Source organism: Coturnix japonica, chromosome 21, assembly GCF_054131305.1.
Source record: "Coturnix japonica strain WE chromosome 21, WE-NBRP24, whole genome shotgun sequence".
In the NCBI taxonomy this organism is placed as follows: Eukaryota; Metazoa; Chordata; class Aves; order Galliformes; family Phasianidae; genus Coturnix; species Coturnix japonica.
This window is the reverse complement of record NC_140683.1, coordinates 10,514,068-10,534,473: the sequence shown is the minus strand read 5'-3', so window position 1 is coordinate 10,534,473 and position 20,406 is coordinate 10,514,068. Positions and strand designations below refer to the sequence as shown.

Genomic DNA, 20,406 nt, shown 5'->3' with positions numbered 1-20,406 from the left:
CCCCGCCCACCTGACCTTGTCCCCTCATCCCCGCCCCGGAAGTGCCATCTAAGCCCCGCCTCCTTGCCTCTCTTCCTCCCGCCGTGTTCGCACTGCCGCAAAGCGCGCCGCTGTGGGCTGAAGCGTTTACGACAGCGCGGGGCTGTGGGGCGGCCGGTATGTTCGGAGCGGCGGAGGAGGATGACGCCGATTTTCTGGCCCCCGCCACCGGGTGAGTGGCCAGCGGGTGTCCCCGGTCTGAGAGCACGGCAGCTGGACAGGCCGGAGCCGGCTGCCGTCCCGTGGGCTGGGTTGTGAGGGTCGGTGCTCTGTGTGGGCTCCCATTTGGGGCCGGCAGCAGACAGGCCTTAGAGCGGGGCCGCTGAGCTCAGCGCTTTAATGGTGTTTGTTGTTCCTTCGTTGTGTAACCGCTGTCAGTGCTGTTCCTGCCTCGCCGTGTTTATGTTCCGATGGAAGCCCTTGTTTCCTTGAGTTATTTAAAGAAGCATAGTGCTAAATGATGGCTTCTCTGCTGTCACAAGTGCAGTGGTTAATTGGAGGGTGGTTTATTCATTGCTTTAAAGTAACTTCCCCTTTGGTTTTGCTCCAGGCCTTTTTTTTTGTTCCATACAGTCACTTTTGAGGAAATGAAACTCTGTGTTGCTCATCTCTTTGTCTGCAAGTTCTGCTTTTCCAAAGCTGGGTGTCTAATTAGTACAGAGCTGCTTAACACGCATCGCTTTATGTCTGAAATGATAGCAAACTCTGTGTGGGGTGACTCTCAATCATTCATCAATGAAGTCTGTTAAATAAAGCAAGTTTCTTCACTTTTCTTTCCAGTGCCAGGTTGGCGTCTCTCTTTGGATTGGATCAGACAGTCTCAAGCCAGGGAAATGAATTCTTTCAATACACTGCCCCAAAGCAGCCCAAGAAGGGTCAGGCAGCAGCTGGTAAGTGACTGAAGTTGATCACGTGGCAGGAGGAGCCTTGGAGCAGCTCTCCTGGCTCCGTGAGGGCTTTTGTGAGGAGCAACAGTGCAAATATTCACTTAGCTTTTCTTTGCTGATGTTATCTTCCTCTAGTGCTCTCTGGGTTATTCTGCCTGTCTGTAGGGACTTTGGAATATTACTCTCTTCTTTAATCCTTTTCTGGAGTTAGAATCGTAGAATTGCTCAGGTTGGAAAAGACCTTAAAGATCATCAAGACCAACCACAACCCAACCATACTACCCGAACTCTAACAACCCTATGCTAAATCATGTCCCTGAGCACCACATCCAAATGGCTTTTAAACATATTTAGTGGCAGTGACTTGACCATCTCTCTGAGGAGCCTATTCCACTGCTTAACAATTCTTTCTGTAAAGATGTTTTTCCTGATATCCAACCTAAACTTACCCTGGCACAACGTACACTGGCCATTTCCCCTCATTGTGTCACCTGTCAGCAGTGAGAAGAGCCCAACCCCACTCTATCTGTAAGCGCCTTTCAGATATTGGAAGAGAGCAAATAGGTCTCCCTTCAGCCTCTTTTTCGCCAGACCAAACAGTTCCAGTTTCTTCAGTCACTGAAGTTATTTTGTTCTGGGGGAGGGATGTATCATGACCTTGTCACTGGCCAGCAGATGTGGCAGTTCTGTGTCACCGAATGCTGCTTTCTGCCCTCCAGCAGGTCAGGCAGCCCAGAAGGCACCCGCAGCCCCAGCACCTTCAGGAACACCATCAGTCTTCGTGGCCACTGCAGTTCATGCTTATCGATAGTAAGTACAACAGTAGTTTTCTTCATTGTATTTTAGAGTCCATGACTCTGGGGCCCGTGACAGGTATTAGGGCAGATATTTTTGGATAAGCAGGAAGAGGAATCTTATAAGGCGTGTCTGCATGGTGCGAGTCAATGCAAGGTTCTGCTCAGAAAAAAGGGCTCAGTTCAGGGCTGCACAGTTGCCAAGTAAACAGCAAGTTCTCAGTTTGTGCGTTGCAGGGAACTGCGTGCTATTGTGCTGACCTGACATCTGCACAGTTTCTGACCAGCTCTGTCAGAAGCTTATGTCTCATCTTCATTTGTGGAAAACTGAGGCATGAGTGTAGAATGACTGCAGTGTAACTGTATGTTTACTGCAGCTGTCCTGTGAAGACTTGCTTGCCTTGCATCTCTGCAATTTCCATCTCAAACTTCACAATGTATGCTCCTGTTATATGTGGGTAAGCAACAAAGTTGTAATTTCTTTAAGCTCGGAAGTGCTCCCAGGCTTTTGGTCATGAAGAAAAGGACCTGAACTCTAAAGAGGAAAAGCAACAGCAGAGGGAAATATCTGAGGCAGGGACAGTTCCACAGCTGAGTGTTTCACTTCTCTTGCAGTACAAATGGGCAGTATTTGAAGCAAGGCAAGTATGGAGCAGCTGTAGTGGGGAGCCATGCTACTAAAGAGGTGAGAAACACTTCACTGTGATATTTTTCATGCCGAAGATATGCTGGTATGAAGCAGTGTTTCTCTGAGCTCACTGGGGATGCCTTTGCTCTGCATGTTGAAGGTCTTCTTAGTTAGTCCAGTAAAGTGATATATTTGAAGGATACCTTACATGCTCTGATCTGTTCGTGTGGTTGGTTGTGGTGCATTTCCTATCCCATGATTGATATTGTCTCACTAAGTTACCTACGCTTTGATAAGAAGAACTTATTGCTTACTGTGCAATATTTATCACTGAACCACTTTGTCTGCTTGTATGTTTTCAAGTGTCCGTTGTAGCTGTTAGAAAATTATGTTAAGTATTTTTCCTGTGAAAAATGATGCTGCCAGGTGTGTTCAGTAATACTGCAGTGTTAGGCTCAGAATGAAGCACACTCTAATTGAAAACGTTTTCAGTTTCTGTTGGTTTGTTGTTGTCTTTTTTTCTTTTCCCCTGCACAATTCTTTACGGAATCCAGTACAGGATTCTCCTTTACATCAGTCAACAGCAACAGATCACATCTGCAAGGATCCACCCAGGCTTTGTACTCACGGTAAGACTGGATTAGAAAAGCATCCGGTACACTGCAATGTTTGGAATGAACCCCTGTTTGTTGTGAAGTTTTATTAGACTATAGCCTTTGATGTAGCAAGAGATGGCGCACTGACAAGGAGTGCTGTTCTCCTAGTTGTTGCACAAGAAACTGTTAAATCTACCTATTGCAGAGCCCTATGAAATCAGTAGGTTTAATAATGAATTACACCTGTAGGAGGTGTATTTTTACCTCTGCATTACAGATGTTCTTGAGATTTGCAATCCTAAAATGTAGTAACAGAATTCCCCCTGCTAATCATCTGTGGTTAAGTGTCTCAGAAAATACAAATGAGCCAGCAGATGGAAGTGATGGCAAGGAAGTATTTCCGCTCTAAGTCTTGAGTCTTGATACTCAGCATTTTTGTGATAAGAGCCACTTAAAACATTGTAAGCCCTAAAATGGGATCTCTCAGGAAGCTGTTTTCTGCTGATTTTACAGAAGATGGGTGTTGTGATTTGCTGTTAGCTTGTTATTATGGAGATGTGGAATTTCTTGGTTGATGACTCTGAAATAATAGAATTCCAATCCTAATGTCTGATTAGGATCCTAGCTTGCTGTCTAGTTCTATGTTTTGTAAGATTAAAGGGTTATGTAGCTATGTAGTTAACGTTTTATTTAGTATTAAGTACTGAGTGACTCTGGTTGCATGTGGAAGTCCTACTGTAATCAGACTTACAACTGGAAAATCTCATTATAACAGAATGTAGCTTCAAAGAACCATCTTAATAAAGCTGCAGCATCTATGAAGTACTGAGTCTTTGAAACATTTCTCCCATGATGATGAGCTCAGTAATAAGGGCCAGTTTCTTCATTCTGAAATTGGGTGGTAATGTGGCAGGATTCTTTCTCTACCTCTATTTAGTTTCAGTAGCTCATATTTAAAGTTTCTGTCAGATATAGTGTTTTTTAATTATTTCCATGTTAATTGAATGCATCTTTTTAGCATATAACATTGAGCTGATTTCCTTTCCCACAGGTTCAGTCCAACAATTACAGCACGTTCTATGATGATCAAAGACAAAACTGGTCAATCATGTTTGAATCAGAAAAGGCAGCGATGGATTTCAGTAAGCAGGTAGCTACTTACTCTGTGCAGGATATCACTTGCTACTTGTTTAAACAGCAGGCAGATTATGATGCATCTCTTTGTTTTTGGAAGGTGAAAAAATCTTTTCAGTTGAAGTTCTGGTAGTGCAAAGTTCAGCTCAGGGACACATGGGATGCCTCCTGAGCACATCCATAAGCGGTGCTTAATCAGTGCAGTAAGAAATGCATCAGATGTGTAAAGCAGTCGTGATGCCACGACTTAATGGTCAAGATGCTGATGTGTCTTTCTTTTTGCAGGTGTGTATCGCCAAATACAACAGCTCCCCAGTGCTTGATTCAGTCCTCTACCAGGATCTCTTTCTTGGAGAAGGGCAGGGAGTTGAAGGAGGGGACTCTCTGGAGGTTGCCTACACAGGCTGGCTGTTCCAGAACAATGGGCTTGGGCAGGTAAAGACATTTCTACCACCTACTAATGTATGGATTTGAGAGTCCCTGGGAGAAACCTGCCACTTCTAGCATAGTGCATAGCATAGGGAAACAGGAAGTGAAATAGTATGTAAGAGGCTGTGGGAGTTTATGAAATTTGTAAAGCAGTGTTGAGAATCTTGAAACAGTTGAGAAGTCAATGTGATTTTGTATTCTTGCTCTTTGACTGACCAGGTGTTTGACTCGAACATCAACAAGGACAAGTTGTTGCGCCTAAAGCTGGGGTCTGGAAAGGTCATCAAGGTAGAACTTCTAGTGTTTCACTGTAATAGAACTATTGTCTTGAATCTTTCTGTTACTGAAGACTTTGTTCAGGACTCGTACACACTCTTTCTTATATGTTTCATTTAATCGGAAATGCTGGTGGCTCATTCAACGAATGTCTGTTTCCTTAATTTATGTAGTATGTCGAAGTCTCCTTCAAAATAAGAGTGGAAAGTTGTCCTATTTTGAAAGTAGGAAGCTCCCTATTCTGGAAGTGACATAATCCATTACTTAGAAACAGGGCTTCTTGACACCAAACAAGGAAATTCAGATTTGCATCTTTATTCTTCAGTTAATGCTGTCATTTTATAAAGGCCATTGAATTGATGTAAGATACGTCTTTAATATTGCACATTAAAATTGAGCAAGAAGCTCTCTGTGCTTTGGAACTTTCTGTAAATGGTGCCTGGAGCAGTCTTGATCGGTGTGTAGTTAAAAGAAACTGTAATGTCAGTAATCGGGCTGTTTGCTTTCTCTTCTGGCACCTGAATGCCAAAGGGCTGGGAAGAAGGAATGATGGGGATGAAGAAAGGAGGACGACGCTATCTCATTATTCCTCCAGCCTTGGCCTATGGGACTCAGGGAGTGGCTGGCCGTGTCCCTCCAGACTCTACTTTAGTTTTTGAGGTGGAGGTTAGGCGGGTGAGTGTCTTCTCCCAAGTATTTATCTTGCATCTGCATTGTTGTTGGATGGTGCAGTCTGTCTGCAGAAATTTGCTGTTTGCTTGAGAAATGCAGCTCAGAAACAGTAATGAACAAAATGCCTCAGGAAGGTGCGTTTCCTTTAAAATAAAGCAATCCATAGGCTGTTTACTGAGCCGTGTCTGTTCCAGCTGCTTTGGGATCTCCTTACTGTCTTACCTGTGAGCTATTACAACTCCAAATAGTGAGGACTAACAGGCTGTAAAGACTCTGCTTCTGCAGTTCCAAATGATGGAATGTTCTCTTGTATGTTCCAAGTCATACATGTTCTTACTCGAATTGAATAAACTTGGCAAAGGAGTAGTCATCAGAAGTGAGTAAGTTGATAAAAAATCCTTTCTGGGAGCTCGGAATAATATTTTATTTATATGTTTCTTAAGGTGAAGCTAGTGAAGGAAGGCTCTGGCTCAGATGGACAGAGTGTTAGTTCAAGGGATTCTCTTGCACCTTCACCAATACCTAATTCAGATGGCTTCTCTGCAGACCCTGTTTTATTGCCTCCATCCACAATACCTCCAAAGCCCGGGTAAGCAGAAGCATTGTTAAAACAACTTGATGCATTGCAATGTGTTAATGCTGATAAACATCTAGGACAGTGTTGTGCTAACACATCACTTGGCAAATGTGCATCCTCTGTGTGCCAGTGTTGTGCCATCAGTGTGTGGGAATGTAGGTGAATGTTGCAGAAAGGTTTCTTCTTGAATGCTGAGATGAGCACCCATGAAAGATATCTTTGCTCTACAGTGTTTCTGAGATCTAGTGTTGTTAAGCTGTATGGGTTCTGCTACAACAGCTTTCTCAGAAAAGCACAATTTTAGATCCTGAATTTCATTTTGATTTACTGCTGTTATTGACACATCTGTTTGGCTTTTCAGGGAGCCAGCTGTTCGGGCCAAGTCAAACTCGATCAGTGAACAGTTAGCGGTAAGTGCTGTTGCTTCATTTCCTAACTAATTTGAAGCCTTATGTAGGGAAACTTGGTGGTTTTCACCTTTATATTAAGTATTGCTGAAGATCAAGCGAACATCATGCAGGATACTTGCAAATACTCACCTTATTAACAACAGATCAGGACCTTGTTTGTGAACAAGATAGCAAGACATGAGGAACTGCAGTCCCAGTTCTGAGTTCTGGTTCCTGCTTTTGAATGCCAAGTTACTTTGCTCATGTGCGTTCTCGTAAAGCTAATTGTCTTCTCATATAAATGGACAAATTTGAAATGGATAGCAAAGAGTAACTGGGACATTCTACATGAGATCAAGATGTGTTCCACATCACTTTTTTTACTGCTGTGCTTTGTGCCAGTTTTCCGTGTAATGATAGCAGTGTGAGCCCAGCGGGAGAGTACAGAAAATAAGACAGGTGAATACATTCATCATTTTGTCTTGAAAGTTAGTTATTCAGTCACTGAAAAGTTAAAAGAAGCGAGCTTATGTAGGTGAGCTTTAAGTGGTGAGGCAGTGAGTTGGGCCTTTGTCAGGGTTAGACTTCTGTGTGACAGAGGAAGAATAACTTCAAGTGTTTTCTTTCAGAATCCAGACGTTGCAAAGGCAAAGCTAATTTCTCGAATGGCTAAAATGGGTCAACCCATGCTGCCTTTCCTTGCTGGGACAGCAGGTAGTCAGCTTGACTCCAGTGACTCAGAAATAGAGGTATGTTAATGACTTATGTGAGATTTTGTTTCAATGCTTTCTGTGTGATTTGCTTAGAGTTCATAGTAATAGCTCTCCAGGGAATGCACGTTGTTTCTGTGGCAAAAAAATTTCAATAATTTCAGTATTCCTGAGTAGTTTAAATGCATTAATAGGGTAACAGCTAGTGTCAAATAGACTTAGTTCAAAATGTTAAGCTGCTCTTGGATGTTCATTTTAATATGTAGAAATGTTTTTAGGATCCAAATTCACTGAGAGGGGCAGCACAACCAGTGGTTTCATCTTCCATGAGATCATCACAGCCAGCTCATGCAGTACTGCCTACAGTGGCACCACAAGGTAATATGCTGGTGAGGCAGTGTTGGGAACAGAGAAATTTCACTTTGCTGTGGCCTTCAAGTACCAGTGTGAGTAGAAGATTGCTCTCAGAAACTGAAGTAGGATCTAATGAACTCTGATAAGATGTACTGATCCAAAGCTCTGTAGATAGAATTCATTCATTGTTTGTTTTTTTTAAATGATCTTGTGTACACATTGCTACTTGAGGAAAAGCAGCTTTATCACAAAATAATTAGTGAGTTGGCCTTTCACCCTGTCATTTAACGTGCTGAGATGTCTGAGATTTCTGTGGCTTGCAAAATCTGTTGGTTGGAAATGGTAGTAAAGGGTATCAGAAGGTTGGCAGTTCAAGAGCAGACCTGACCTGTTTTTCCATCATAGACCAGTGAGTGTCAGCCGAGCAGCCTTCAGAATCCATCTGGGTAACACTGTGTGTTTGTTAATTCAAAGCACCTTTGTTTGAATGGCAGAGTTTGTCTAAATTGAATTTGTGGTTAGAAGTGAAATTTCCATGAAGGGTAATGCTTTGATCCTACTCTCAATTCTTTGACTGCATTTGATTTTTCACAAGACTACAGACAGGGTTGTGTTAAATTTTTGGTCTTCAATGAGGCGGGTTTATTGTTGTCGGGGTTTTTTTTGCCTTTAAAAGCTCAAATATCTTTAGCAGCTTTCTGATGTGCTGGGTTTCTTTGTTCCCTTTCAGTAGCTCAGGCGTCTGGTTCTGCACCCCCAGTATCTTCTGCTGCTTTAATACCTGCGACGATCCAGCCCCATTCAGTTCTGCCTGGAGGAGCACAGGGCTTTCAGGTACCAAACTCAAATCAAGGAGATTATTAGAACTTCTGTTTTTAATCAGAAGTCTTCGTTCACTCTGTTGCTGAGAGCAAGGACTCCAGTAGCATATAAAGCTGACAGGCTGCTTTCCAGGACTTCGACATTCTGAGGTTTAAATAACATGCTTCTTAGTTTTTGATTAGTAAGAACTTATTGAACTAAGAGTTAACCATCCTTTTTCAGTATCAGCTTTTGTGGTGGATAAAACAAATTACCGCGTACTTGCAGGGCAGGTGAAAACTAAGTCATTTTAGGTTAGGTTTTTTTGGTCATGGTCTGTTTTCCTGGGTGAGTTCACTGACCCACATGTTTGTGAGTCACTTTTCGTCCAGCAAAAGAAAAATCCTTTTAGAAGGCTTGCAGTGCCTTTCTTTTTGCTGATCTTTACCTCCATGAATGTAAGGTAACACATGTCCTTCAGCTTCAGTGAAGAAGGTCATTTACTACACTGTAGTAACTCAAACACTTAAATATTTTAGCCTTTAAAGAAATGTCTGTGCTGTTTTTCCTAAAGCTAAAGCTGTTGTTTGTGTTTCTTTGACTTTCTACTCTCTGTTTTTTGTTTCCATTCTTTTCAAATATAATCTTTGTTTTGGGGTCTAAAACCATTTTAGTATAAGAGGAGAAAATATCTAACATGTCGATTTTGTTCTGCAAGCCATATCCAGGCATGCCATTTGCTTATCCCCAAACTGCTACATCTGCTTCTCAGCTCCAGCCTGTAGGACAGATGTATCCTGCACCTTACCAAGGTATGTTTCAGAAGTACATGCTTTATGGAAGCTTTTAATACCTGCAGTGAGCTGACACCTTGGGTGGTGGTGGTAACATACACATATTTACCCTGACTGTAATGTTGTGCTGTTTCAAATGTTCTTCTTTGTTCTCTCCTTTCCATTCAAGCACCTGGGGACGTTACTTCCTTTTTGATGACAGAAGTTCGGCAAAATAACACTGAAATCCGACTGGCTGTTAGCAAAGTAGTAGATAAAATGGATCATCTTGCTGCCAAGGTAATGTGTGACATAGACAGGACTGATAACAGAGCTACTACTGTTTGCTCTCCAAGTATAGTCTGTAGAGATGGCTCTTTGTAAATACCTGCGTTAAGTTTGTAAATAATATCCTAACTTCAATAATCCAATCTTGTCAGACCTTCAAATGGTAGCAGTTCAGCTACTATGGAAAAAGTTAGTACAAGCTTTGGGGAAGGTGTTTTTACTTACTTCCCTAAATACAATCTGAAGTGCTGTGTTGTTTCATTGCACTTTAGGTGATGCACCCTAGAGACAGAAAAGTGAAATGGTTCTGTGAAATGGCAGGTGGTTGACACCTACCTACATCCATGAACTCATTTCATCTGGCTTGTTTCTACAGGTGGAGGAGCTGAAGAAACAAAATGCTGGGAACAGCTCACTACTGCCTGGTATCTCGTCTGTTACTATGGAAGCCTCTATGATCATGAGCAACATCCAGCGCATAATCCAGGTGATCATAGCCAGCCTTACTGGACAGTGAGCTGCAACTAACTGTGAAACACCTCACTGCTATAAGTCATCTCTGCAGAACAAATACTTAAACTTCCTTGCAGCAGTACCTGAGTATGGTGAATATTCATGCTGAACTTATTCTTTAGGAGAATGAGAGGCTGAAACAAGAGGTATTTGAGAAGAGCAGTCGAATTGAAGAGCAGAATGAAAAGATCAGTGAGCTGATAGAGCGGAATCAGAGGTAAGAAGTGGAAGGTATACCATGCCTGCACCTGCAAGGAGTTTTTGTCTTACATTTGCTTAGATGTAGTTAGGAGGTGTCCTATCTCTATAATGGAGAGAAGTTCTGATTAATTTATTATTTTTTTTAACTAAAATATTGGTGTTTTTTAATCCCCTTCTGTCTTTGCAGGGTATATCTCCAAATGAGATCTTACAGTAAACATGAATATGTAAAAGAAAAGTTCTCATGCTACTTTCTTTGAGCATGCGTCCTCTGCTTCTGGGGGTTATTTTGCTTTTGCTGGCCTTTTTGTGAGGTGGAAGAAGTTATACAGGATGTGGTGTTCCCAGATCCAGTGTTGTGTTCCATAGTTGAGGAAATAGCCTGGCAATCACTGGTTTCTGCTAGCAAAAGTCTTGACTGTGTGATAGGAATCGTAAACTGGTGGCAGTGAGGTAAAGCACGTGTCTGAACTGATGTAATCTGTGCTGAAGGCCAGGAGTGCCCATTCCACCCTTTGGTGGTAAGGTACTTTTTAGTGCAGGATGTGATACAGAACTGTCTGGGACTTCTTATCAATGAAAGCTGATTTGAAATGCCTTGTCTGTCTCATGTTTCCTTCTCCTTTTGCATATGTATATAAATGCTTGTGCCATCTTCCCCTGTTTACAGATACGTTGAACAAAGTAACCTGTTAATGGAGCAGAGGAACCACTCACTGCAAGCAACAAATGAAAACACACAGGCAAGAGTGTTGCATGCAGAACAGGAGAAGGTAAAACCATGCTGACAGCACTGCAGAATCCTAGGCTTATGACTCCAGCCAGGACAGGTTAAGTCAGATCTCATACAAGATAACTGTAGTTTTCAATATTTTGAAAGAAGATTTGAAAAAAGAAAAGTGAATGTTTTCATGGCTTTCAAGATAAAAGCAGCACAGAGTTCATAAATTGATTGCTATGCTGTCACAGCTTGAATACTCATAATTTAACAGGGAAGTACTTCATTAACTTCATAAGTACATGCCCAGCACATTAAGGTATTATGTGCCTCATGGGGCCTGGTCTGGCTGAAAATGCACATAGTTGTGCTGACAGTTTCAGAAGAGTTTTTCTCTTTTTTAATTGTCATAAAGATTTAGCATAGCTGATAGGAAACTTTTTCTTATAGAGCTTCTGCATTGTTTATGCTTGGTTTGCTTTTTTTTTTTTTTTTAAACACCTTTTTTAATAGCAGTCAAGGGAGCTATTTCTAGGATAATGGGTTGTGCTTTTATGAGAAGGACTACTGGAAGGCAGCTTTCAGTTCAGTTAAATGCAGTCATGCTTGGCTTTTATACTGTGAAGTGCACTCATGTCAGTCTAACCCTGGTAGGGCAGCTCTGAGCTCTCTAATTGCATGGTGTCTTCTATGCTTTCTTAAGCACTGTCAGCTTAAATTGCAGCGCTCTCTCTTGCACCATTCTCCCCAGCTAAATGTGTATTTCTGCAATCCAAATGTGATAAGATAAATATTTGCTCTGCATGAGAATCATGAACTGGTGCACCAAAATTTGATGGAAGTAGCTGCTCTCTAAAGCATGCTAACAAGTGTTTCTGTAGAGTAAAGAATGAAGTAATATGGCTGATATGTGTGCTGGTATCAGCAGATGGAGGAGTGTATTTTTCCACTGAGAGTTCAGACTACATATCTATAAGTAGAGTTGTAAAACTATCTAACCAGGAATAGGGTGAGAAGATAAATTCCTTTCTGTTGCTGAGTGTGAGATCCTGTTTGCGTGGGGGAGGGAGCATCTTCTGGAAGTACAAGGAAAATATAAGGGAGTTTTCAGGCATCATCTGCAGCAGGACTCCACTTGATTGAGCAGTCATGCTGTTACATAAACAGGCTTCAGGCTAGATCAGAGAAGCTTTCCCCTAGTTTCAATAGAGGATTGTCTGCAATCTGAAGCCTGGCATTCCTTCCTCTTCCTTTTATCTAATCTGCTGTTTCCCTTTATAGCTCTGGTAAGAGAACCAGGGAAGAGAATTTTAAAACAGTTTTATCTGTTCTTAAAAACTGAGTTTTGTCCTTTATTTTATGATAGAGACCAGGAATCTGTAGACAAGGATCCCTGAGAAGAGACGCTAGTAACTTGGTGCTTTGGGATTATGGATCTTTGGCCCTGGCAGAGCACATCACAGCTTTCAATCAAGTTTTCCATTTCATAATGGCAATGAAACAATAGTTATGTGTAGGACCTGGTGATGACCAGCCTGATAACTCACTTCTCTCCTTCTTCCATCTAAACTTTTACAGTTCTTGAATAATTTAAATGTTTCTCTGGCATATCTCATGCTCCAATAATAAAGCAGTAGCTGTTCTGATGATGAATGATTCTGCCTTTCAAGTTGTGTTCTTAACTCTCCCTGTTTCCTGTCACTGCTTTTTCTTCCTAGCACAAGCTGCCAGTGGATCGGGGCTGGGACCAGGTGAGGCAGTGTGTCTGCTGACTGTAGATGATAGATAATTGTGCCCTACGTGGTGCTAGTCCAGCTTCCTCTTGAAGGTAGTTAGGAGTTGGTTGTCATGAAAAGAGCTGCCTCAGATCTTCCACTTGGAAAGGGGCTTTATAACTGATAGCAGTGTAGCTGCTGGCTGCCTCCTTCTTGGGGAGACCTTTCAACAACCTTCACCACGTTGCTGCTCATTTCATTTCCCTCACAGGAGAAATAGCTGTGATCACATAATTGTAAGATCACGCATGAATCATGTGAGATTCTTGGTACCTGGAGGCTGGCGCTGAGCTGGTGCAGTCATGAAATGCTCACTGTGGAGTCTTCAGTCTAATAGCATTTCCTGGCTTAGGATTTCCTTTTTACTTTACTTAAGGGCACACATAGATAACAGGAAGCGTTAAAATATACCCTTTAGATATACCATGGGGTTCTTTTTAGCCTGCTTGGAGTCTGTATCCTGAACAGTAATGAGATGCTTATGGAAAGCATAAGAAGAAAACAGATCTGGTTTTAGTCAGTCTCAGTCAACGTGGTTCTTAAAAACTCATGGTGTAGAATCCAAGCCCTAAAGGTCAGCATGCATCATCCTTGCCATGACTAGAAAGATTTTGCACACTGCTTTTCTCTGCCAGAAGGTGCTGATCACAGTCTTTATTTCCTTCATGGAGATAACACTGAGAGGAGCTTCAGAAGGACTTACCACTTACAGCAACGTGAAAGCCTGTTAGGAATCCAAATGCAAGCAGAGATGTACAAGCTGTTTAGGTGTTCCTTGCAGCAAGTGAGATTTTCTGATGGATGTAGTTCTGCCTCTCCAGAGGATCCTCTGAATCTTGTGACTTATGCAACAAGATTGGAAACACTCTGTGTCTTTGTCTTGGTGTCTTGAGCCTTTCCAAATGCGTTGCTTGCAAGTTGTCTAATGAGCTGTCTCAGAACCAGGTTTTATGCAAGTTGCTGGCTTTGAGCAATGCTAAATCTAAACAGGTTAACAAATTACATTGAGAACTGTGCTCAAAAATGGCAGCCCTAGCTGTGCAACTGCCTCAAGGTGGCTGCACCACATGCTTGTGAGAGAATGTGCTTTCTTTGTTATAATAAGCCTATTTTCTGTGTGGTTTTTCAGGGATTTGTAAGCTTATTGAAAACAATTAGGTCTCAGAGTCCAGGCTTTAACTTGAGTAGATAGTGGCATAGCATGGAAACTCAGTACCAGTACTGATAGCTCTGTTCAAGTCTTATAAATGTGTTTAAACTATATAGGGGAAAGAAAAACAAAACTGGCTGAGTTAAGCAATATAATGAGGTTGCTGGTGGCCTTGTGCACCTTTCCAGTTGGTGTGGAGACAGTAACATGGCAAAAGGTGATTAGTAACTCTTCAATTAGGGGGTGCCCGCTAGGTGCTGGATCCCTGACAAGGTCTCCACAGCCTTATCATTCTTCCTGTGAGCACAGTTCTGGCACTTCTCATGTTTGCATACCCTGCAATTTCTTTTCTTCCCCCTTTTCCCTGTTGTTTTGTGCCACAGGCCAAAGTTGCAGAGGAGTTGGCATCTGCCACAGCACAGGTTTCCCAGCTGCAGCTGGAGCTGACTGCACACCAGAAGAAGGAAATGGATCTGCGGAAACAGCTCTCTGCTGCCCTGCAGGAGGCAGAGCGACATGAGACACAGCTCAACAAAATGCAAGCACAGTTAGCAGGTAAAACTTCAGCTTGTTCCTTGAGAGCTCCTCTGTGTCATTCTTTTTCCTCTTCTGTAAGTCATATTTTTTTCCTTTGTTCTGGGGTATCTGTTCCTGCTTTCCCTAGTATCACTCACAGGGGTATCAGAGGGTAGAGACACGCCATTATGTCTGAAGGACACATGCATCCTTGGCACTGCTAATAGGACAGTGGGCTGAACTGATGAGCAAAGTCACTCTGTCACAAGGGTGCCTTCTGTAGAAGCCAACCCTTGGTCTTACTGTCCAGCATACTGTTGAGGATCTAGATTTCCTATTGGTTAAGAAGTTTAGATCAAGACTGATGTTGTAAACTCTCCCACTTCACAGAAGCAGCCTTTGATATATTTGTGTTCCTATTGCAGATGCAAACCATGTTGATGTGGTTGTGCAAAAAGCATTGCTTCTTTCTGTCAGCCTTTAGTTTGAATCATGTTGTGCTGACACCCACAATAAAATGTATTTCTGCAGAGCTCCAGGAAGCCTCTGAGGACACCCAAACTAGATTCAAAGCTGAGAAGCAGAGCCGTAAACACTTGGACATGAAGATTTCAGCACTGGAAGAAGAACTAACAGACCTAAGGGTAGAGAAGGAGACTCTTGAAAAGGTACGTTTGGTGCTAGCATTGCAGAGAGATGCAGGATTTCAGCTGTTTGCTGGAAATTTACCTCAGTGACATTGCTTATAAGCATGCAGATTAAGTGAACCCTGTCTCTGTCTGCAGGAAAGGATTCCCAAGCTGGTGCATCTCTTGTGCTTATGTCATTTGATTTTTATTTTTTTTTTTTTCCTAGTCTTACTCAGTGCTATGCTAACCTTCCTAACTACTAGATAAATCAACTTTGTTTTGAAATAGGATCATCAAGTAAGCTCTTCTAGCAAGAAGAAGCTACTTTAGTGCAGTCTGGCCTGTGCTTAAGTTCTGTTCTGTATTGCAGAATCTTGCTGAGCGGAAGAAGAAATCCCTCGCAGAGAGAGCTCAAGCAGAGGAAGAGATGGAAGAAATACGCAGATCATATCAGCAGGAATTGGACAAACTTCGGCAGTTGCTGAAAAAGGCAAGGACTTCAACTGACCAGGCAGCAGCAGAGCAGGTAAGGAGTTGTGGGAGCTTCTCCTGCTGGTGTCTAGAAAACTTGTAGTGACCCACAGGTAGAAATAGCTGTTAAAAACTGCTTGGGTCATGAAAGAATGAAGACATTGGCCACTTGCTCAGGGGGTAATTTTAACAGAGTTCACTTCTTTGTCTTCCTAAAATATCTGCTGGTGTTTGTAACTGCTTTTTGACTCCAAGATTTGTACTGTAGAGTTTTGATGCAGACTGGCATGCAGTATCACACTTAGCCTGTTATAAAGGTACAAGAGAGGCATTAGCTTGAACTTATTTTCCAGTTGAAAGATAGATATGTGGCTGCTGATGAGCGAACACCTTTATGGAAAAATACCAGGAGATTTGAAATCTGGGCTGATTTGTGGGGTTGTGGTTGGAACTGAACTCTGAGGTGAGAGCAGGAGCTGATGATGGCTGCCATCTGCATGTAGGTAGTTCAGCTTAGGGCAGGTTGTGTTGCTTTTCCACTATTTGTCTGGGCCCCAGGTTTTCTGCAAGTTGTTGCACAGGTTCAGATTGAGTGCATGTTTATTTCTAACCATCTATCTTACTTGGTGGGCAGCTATCACTCATCCAGGCAGAGCTGGAATCCCAGTGGGAAGCCAAATGTGAACGGACGCTGGCCTCTGCCAAGGAGCAGCATGTTAGGCAGTACCAGGAGGTGTGTGAGCAGAGAGACTCCCTGCAGCAGCAGGTGTTGCAGCTGGAAGAGAAGGTAAGGGACTGTTCCTCATTGCTGAAATATAATTCCAAATAATTGTTGACTGTAACCAAGTCCTCTGCTCCCTGATGGTGGTTTGGCTTTTAACCTCTTGGCTGTCTGAGGAATTTGACCTATTCTGCAAGATGCTGAGTATATCTCTTACACTGGCTTTGTGGGCTAGTGAACTTGCTGTTGCAGCTCCTGGGTGAGCTAGAGCCAAACTGATGTATAGGCTAAAGCAACAGCCACAATCTCTATACGACTCTATCTCAGTGGCTGTTTTTGAGCAGAAATAGTTCTGAGCTGGATGACATTGAACAGGGCTGTAAACTGATGGGCTCTAGTCCTTGTCTTTCAGCTTGTAGCTCTGAAACAATTGAAAAAAGCAGAGGAACAAAAATTGTCCGAGCTTCAGCAACATTTGGAACAACTGGAGCCTATCAAAGAGAAGGTAAAGAGGATAACGTAGCAGCTGAATACAAACTGGAGTGCAGTAATGGTTAGCCTGAGGCCACCTGTGTACAGAACAAGAACATGAGTTCAGGAATGTGAGAGGGAAGGAAGACTCATGTTGCTTCCAGCAAACCAGAACAGGCTGAGTGATAAGGCCTGGTCCCTGCCTTGCTTGTCAACTGACAATTTGCCCTTCACTTAAAAACATAAAACAGCACTGTAAACATAGTTCCACAAATAGTACTACAACTGTTGTAACTTTTAGTTTCTCTTTGGCAGTATTCAGCTTTGCAGTCTGAAATAGTGATACTGAAGGCTCGCTATGAAGAACGTATCCAAAAGCTGGAGAAGAGTCAGGACAGATCTTCACCTGTGAACTTCACAGAAGAAGTGAGTTTGAACAGCCAGTATTTGTCCTCACCATTTTTCTTTGGATTTGTTTTCTCTATGAAAGCAATATGGTTTTGGTAACAGGACCTGTCGAGGTGCAAAAGAAGCTTAGACTTAAAACCTGTGCAGCCTTCCTCAGTTTTGGAGGGGTGGGTTTGGTGTGTATAATAGTTCTGAATTAAAACGATGTGATGTGTCATACTTTGTTATCAGAATTCCTGATTTGACAAGCAGTAAGTTCTTTGAGTCAGCATGTGTTTGTTTGAGTTTATTGCTCCTTTGCCCAGGGAAGTACCTTATCTTTTGTCATGTGCTTCAGATGTTAATGAGTTGCCTGCTTCCCGTCTTGCTGTTTTCCAGGTAAAGAAGATAATGAATGGGGTATTTCAGTGTCTTCGGGGTGAATTTGAGCTGGAAGAGACATACAGTGGCAGGATGGTTCTAGGTGTTGTCATGAACACTATCAAGGTACAGTAGTAATAAGAGATAGAAAGTAATAAATGTGAGAGATAAAGGCTTGTGCTGAAACAATGTAGGGAGTACAAAATAACTGTGAAGCAGAAATGTTACTGTGGGTAGCAAAGCAACCTCGTGGTGGGACAACATAGAGATCTGAGATGGTTTGTCTAGGATGTAACCTACATTCTCTCTATTTCTTAGACTGTAACATTGCAGCTGCTCAGCAAGCAGCAGGAGAGACCAGAGCATGACAGTGAAAAGGAGGAGGAACCCGGAGAGGGGAGGCCAGAGGGATCGCCTGGAGCAAAGACAGACCAGGAAGAGCTCGCGCAGCACAGCCCTGCCCGGGGTGCTGTGTGCTCTGTTGATCCCAGTGAAGTGAGCACAGGCTCCACATCGTCTGGCCACAAAGGTGAATCTGCACCTCCTGCTGCTGAGAGCAGAATGCCTGAGGAGGAGCAGGCACCACAGAGCGGTGGAGTACTGGAAGAGGAGGAGGTCCAACAGGAATCTCTCTCTTCTGGAACTGAGCGCTGCTTGAATGCTGATAAGGGGCCTGAGCTTGCAGAACAGGCCGCTCCCAAGGTAAATGAGGATTTTGTTCTGACTGAGCAGCAGCAGGAGAGTGGCCCTGTTAGGGAAGCAGAGACTGAATGCAGTCCCTTTGGAGTGTCTTTGCAGACAGAAGTTGCAGATCCTTCAATTCTAAAAACGAAGCCAGAAGAAGTGGATGTGGCTGTGCTTGCAGACAAACCAGCGGCAGAGCAGGAGGCAGAGGAGCTTGTGGGAGGCTTAGAGCCCCCTCCCTTAAATAGTGAGGGGGAAAACTGCACAGACCCATCAGATGGAGCTGGTTCTGACCAGGAGCCTGCTTCAGAATCCAAAACAGAAGAGAAGAGCTCACCTACCATCAGAGAAGTCCCACAGCAGCAGGAACTGGGCTCCAGCCCTAGCCAAAAGGATTCAAGGTAAAGTGTAAGTGGTGGTGAGACTTTATCATTCTTAATAAAACACATAAAAGGAAACCAAGAGCCCGTATCCTGCAAGTGAACTGCTTGTTCTTTTATCTTCCAGCCTCTTTGAGGATGACGATTTCTTCAAAACAGCATCTCTTAAATCACCAAAGCCTCGAGTTCCCTCCGAAGAGGAGGATGAGGAGGAAGTGGTACGTCTTGCTTTCCACTCTCACTGAATTTACTCAGGTGCTGACCTGCAGTTGATCTGTGGGGGCTGACTGGCCCCTGCTGGCTGAACTTGGAGCTTCCCAAACATTTTCTGTGTAAACTCAGCTTCTGGGTTTGTTTCTCACTGCACTTGGAGGTGTTGCACAGGCTGAAATGGTGACAACAAACTCCTTCTTGCACAGCATTAAGAAAAGGTCGTGAGTGAAGTAAAGGGGGGTTTGTTTTCCTACTCCCCCCCTGTCTCTTCAACTGTAAGCATCTCTCCTAGAAGATTAAGCCACCCTATGATAAACGTAAAAACATCAATAATGATGCTTCTTGTTTATCATCTCCTAAAATCAGATGGAGATTTGAGCCAGAGCTGTATGCAGTTACTGAACACTGGGAAGCTGGTAAGGCTGACAGGTTTCCCTCTGCTTTGATTTCCAGAGCATGAAGGGTCGCCCCCCTCCAGCTCCACTCTTCGGTGATGATGAGGATGATGATCTGGACTGGCTGGGATGAAGAGCTGCCAGCTGAGCCTGTGAGGCCCCTGCTGTGGGCATGGCCACTCCCTGCGCACTTAGCACTTAATGAGCTGCATCTGTGGGACAGCTGTGAACAGCCAAGGACTCCTCAGGCTTTTCTACTGCAGACTGACAGGGCCTGAGAGTGGGAGTCTCTCTTTGCACTCTTGGGTGCTCAGACCCATTGTTCTGACCTGACAGACATGCACAGAGGTTGGGGTGAGCTGAAGGAACCAACTGCTCTCACTGCATGTTTGTATCACTGTCCTTCTGTGAACCATTGGTTGATTAATCTGAAACTTTATGCAAATTTGAACTACGTAAATTGCTTCAGAAGAACAAATCCGGCAGGACCCTGCAGTAGGTAACAACTTTTGTAGAAGTCAGACTAAAAGTGAAGATCTTTTGGGAATAATTCTGTCTGCTGCAGCCAGCCCAGCCTCTCTCCTGTGCCTTTTTCTCTGTTGCTGTGATGAACACAGCAGGAGTTGATGGAGTGGTGGCCAGGTGTGCTGTAATGCAGCCTCAGCTGGGCTCTGCTGGGAGCCAGGGGGTGCAGCTCAGCTGCTCGGCTTGAGTGCAGAGAGGGAGGAGGGTGATGAGGAGAGGCAGCTGTGCAGACTGGTTGGATTTCTCTTGGCACTTCTGTTTCTCACTGCACTTAAAGCAACTTAGGAAAAGTATGTAGTGTTGTTAAAACAAGTAACGCTCATACCCCTGCTCCATTAGTAAGATGGAAGCCACGAGTATAACTCCACCAACAGTTAGCTTCCACTGAATTTGGCCTGTGCCATCTTTTTTGGGGGGGGAATAGAAGTGTCTGTGTGCAGCCATCTGTCAGCTCCCTGCCCCATCCAAAGCACTGTGTGGCAAATGGCCAAATGCAGCTCGAAACTGGGGAGGAGACCAAAGTCTGTGGAGCAGCCAAGTGGCTGCTGGGGCCGTGCTGCTGTCACAGGGGCAGCATGGCTGGGGTTTCCTACCAGCTGCTCTAGAAATGAAAGAACTGAGTGATATCTCAGTGCTGAAGATTGGTGGTGTGTGGAAATCCTGTCCTCATGTGGGTCTGAGTGCACAAACCCTGCTGTGGCTCCGGCCTCCCCCCTGCAGCAGTGCCCTGTGCAGGTTCCTACTAACACATTCCACTTCTTGTTTCCCGATACAGGTAGCCTGAAGGACTTGCATTTCATTTCTTGATAAATAAAGTGCAATTAAACCTGTATTTTCTGCTTCTGGTGGCTTTACCAGAATCCAGTTGTGTGCACTTAAAAACTGAGCTACCTCTTACTCAAGAAATGAAACAAAGGATCTAGAAATGC

The 20,406-nt window shown here is 43.5% G+C and overlaps 1 protein-coding gene across 15 annotated transcripts; it reads left to right on the top strand.

Moving 5' to 3' along the window:
• Nucleotides 1-104: 104 nt before the first annotated feature.
• Nucleotides 105-20,309, top strand: FKBP15 (FKBP prolyl isomerase family member 15). Of its 15 annotated transcripts, none has more exons than XM_015878614.2 (30): nt 105-211; nt 820-929; nt 1,649-1,736; nt 2,336-2,405; nt 2,903-2,977; nt 3,996-4,094; nt 4,364-4,513; nt 4,727-4,795; nt 5,315-5,458; nt 5,899-6,044; nt 6,394-6,442; nt 7,051-7,170; nt 7,410-7,509; nt 8,216-8,319; nt 9,005-9,098; nt 9,250-9,359; nt 9,724-9,834; nt 9,983-10,077; nt 10,732-10,834; nt 12,498-12,530; nt 14,088-14,259; nt 14,752-14,888; nt 15,220-15,375; nt 15,955-16,107; nt 16,454-16,546; nt 16,828-16,938; nt 17,299-17,406; nt 17,599-18,365; nt 18,472-18,562; nt 19,011-20,309. In XM_015878614.2, exons 1-30 carry the CDS (start codon nt 159-161, stop codon nt 19,083-19,085), a joined length of 3,786 nt encoding a protein of 1,261 aa, XP_015734100.1. In that variant the 5' UTR covers nt 105-158; the 3' UTR covers nt 19,086-20,309. The 15 variants fall into 15 exon arrangements, with proteins under 15 accessions (XP_015734100.1, XP_085377669.1, XP_085377668.1 ...); XM_085521543.1 differs by lacking the exon at nt 12,498-12,530 and having other exon boundaries at nt 1,646-1,736; nt 8,219-8,319; nt 17,599-17,982; nt 18,079-18,365; XM_085521542.1 differs by lacking the exon at nt 12,498-12,530 and having other exon boundaries at nt 1,646-1,736; nt 17,599-17,982; nt 18,079-18,365.
• The last annotated feature ends 97 nt before the right edge of the window (nt 20,310-20,406 follow it).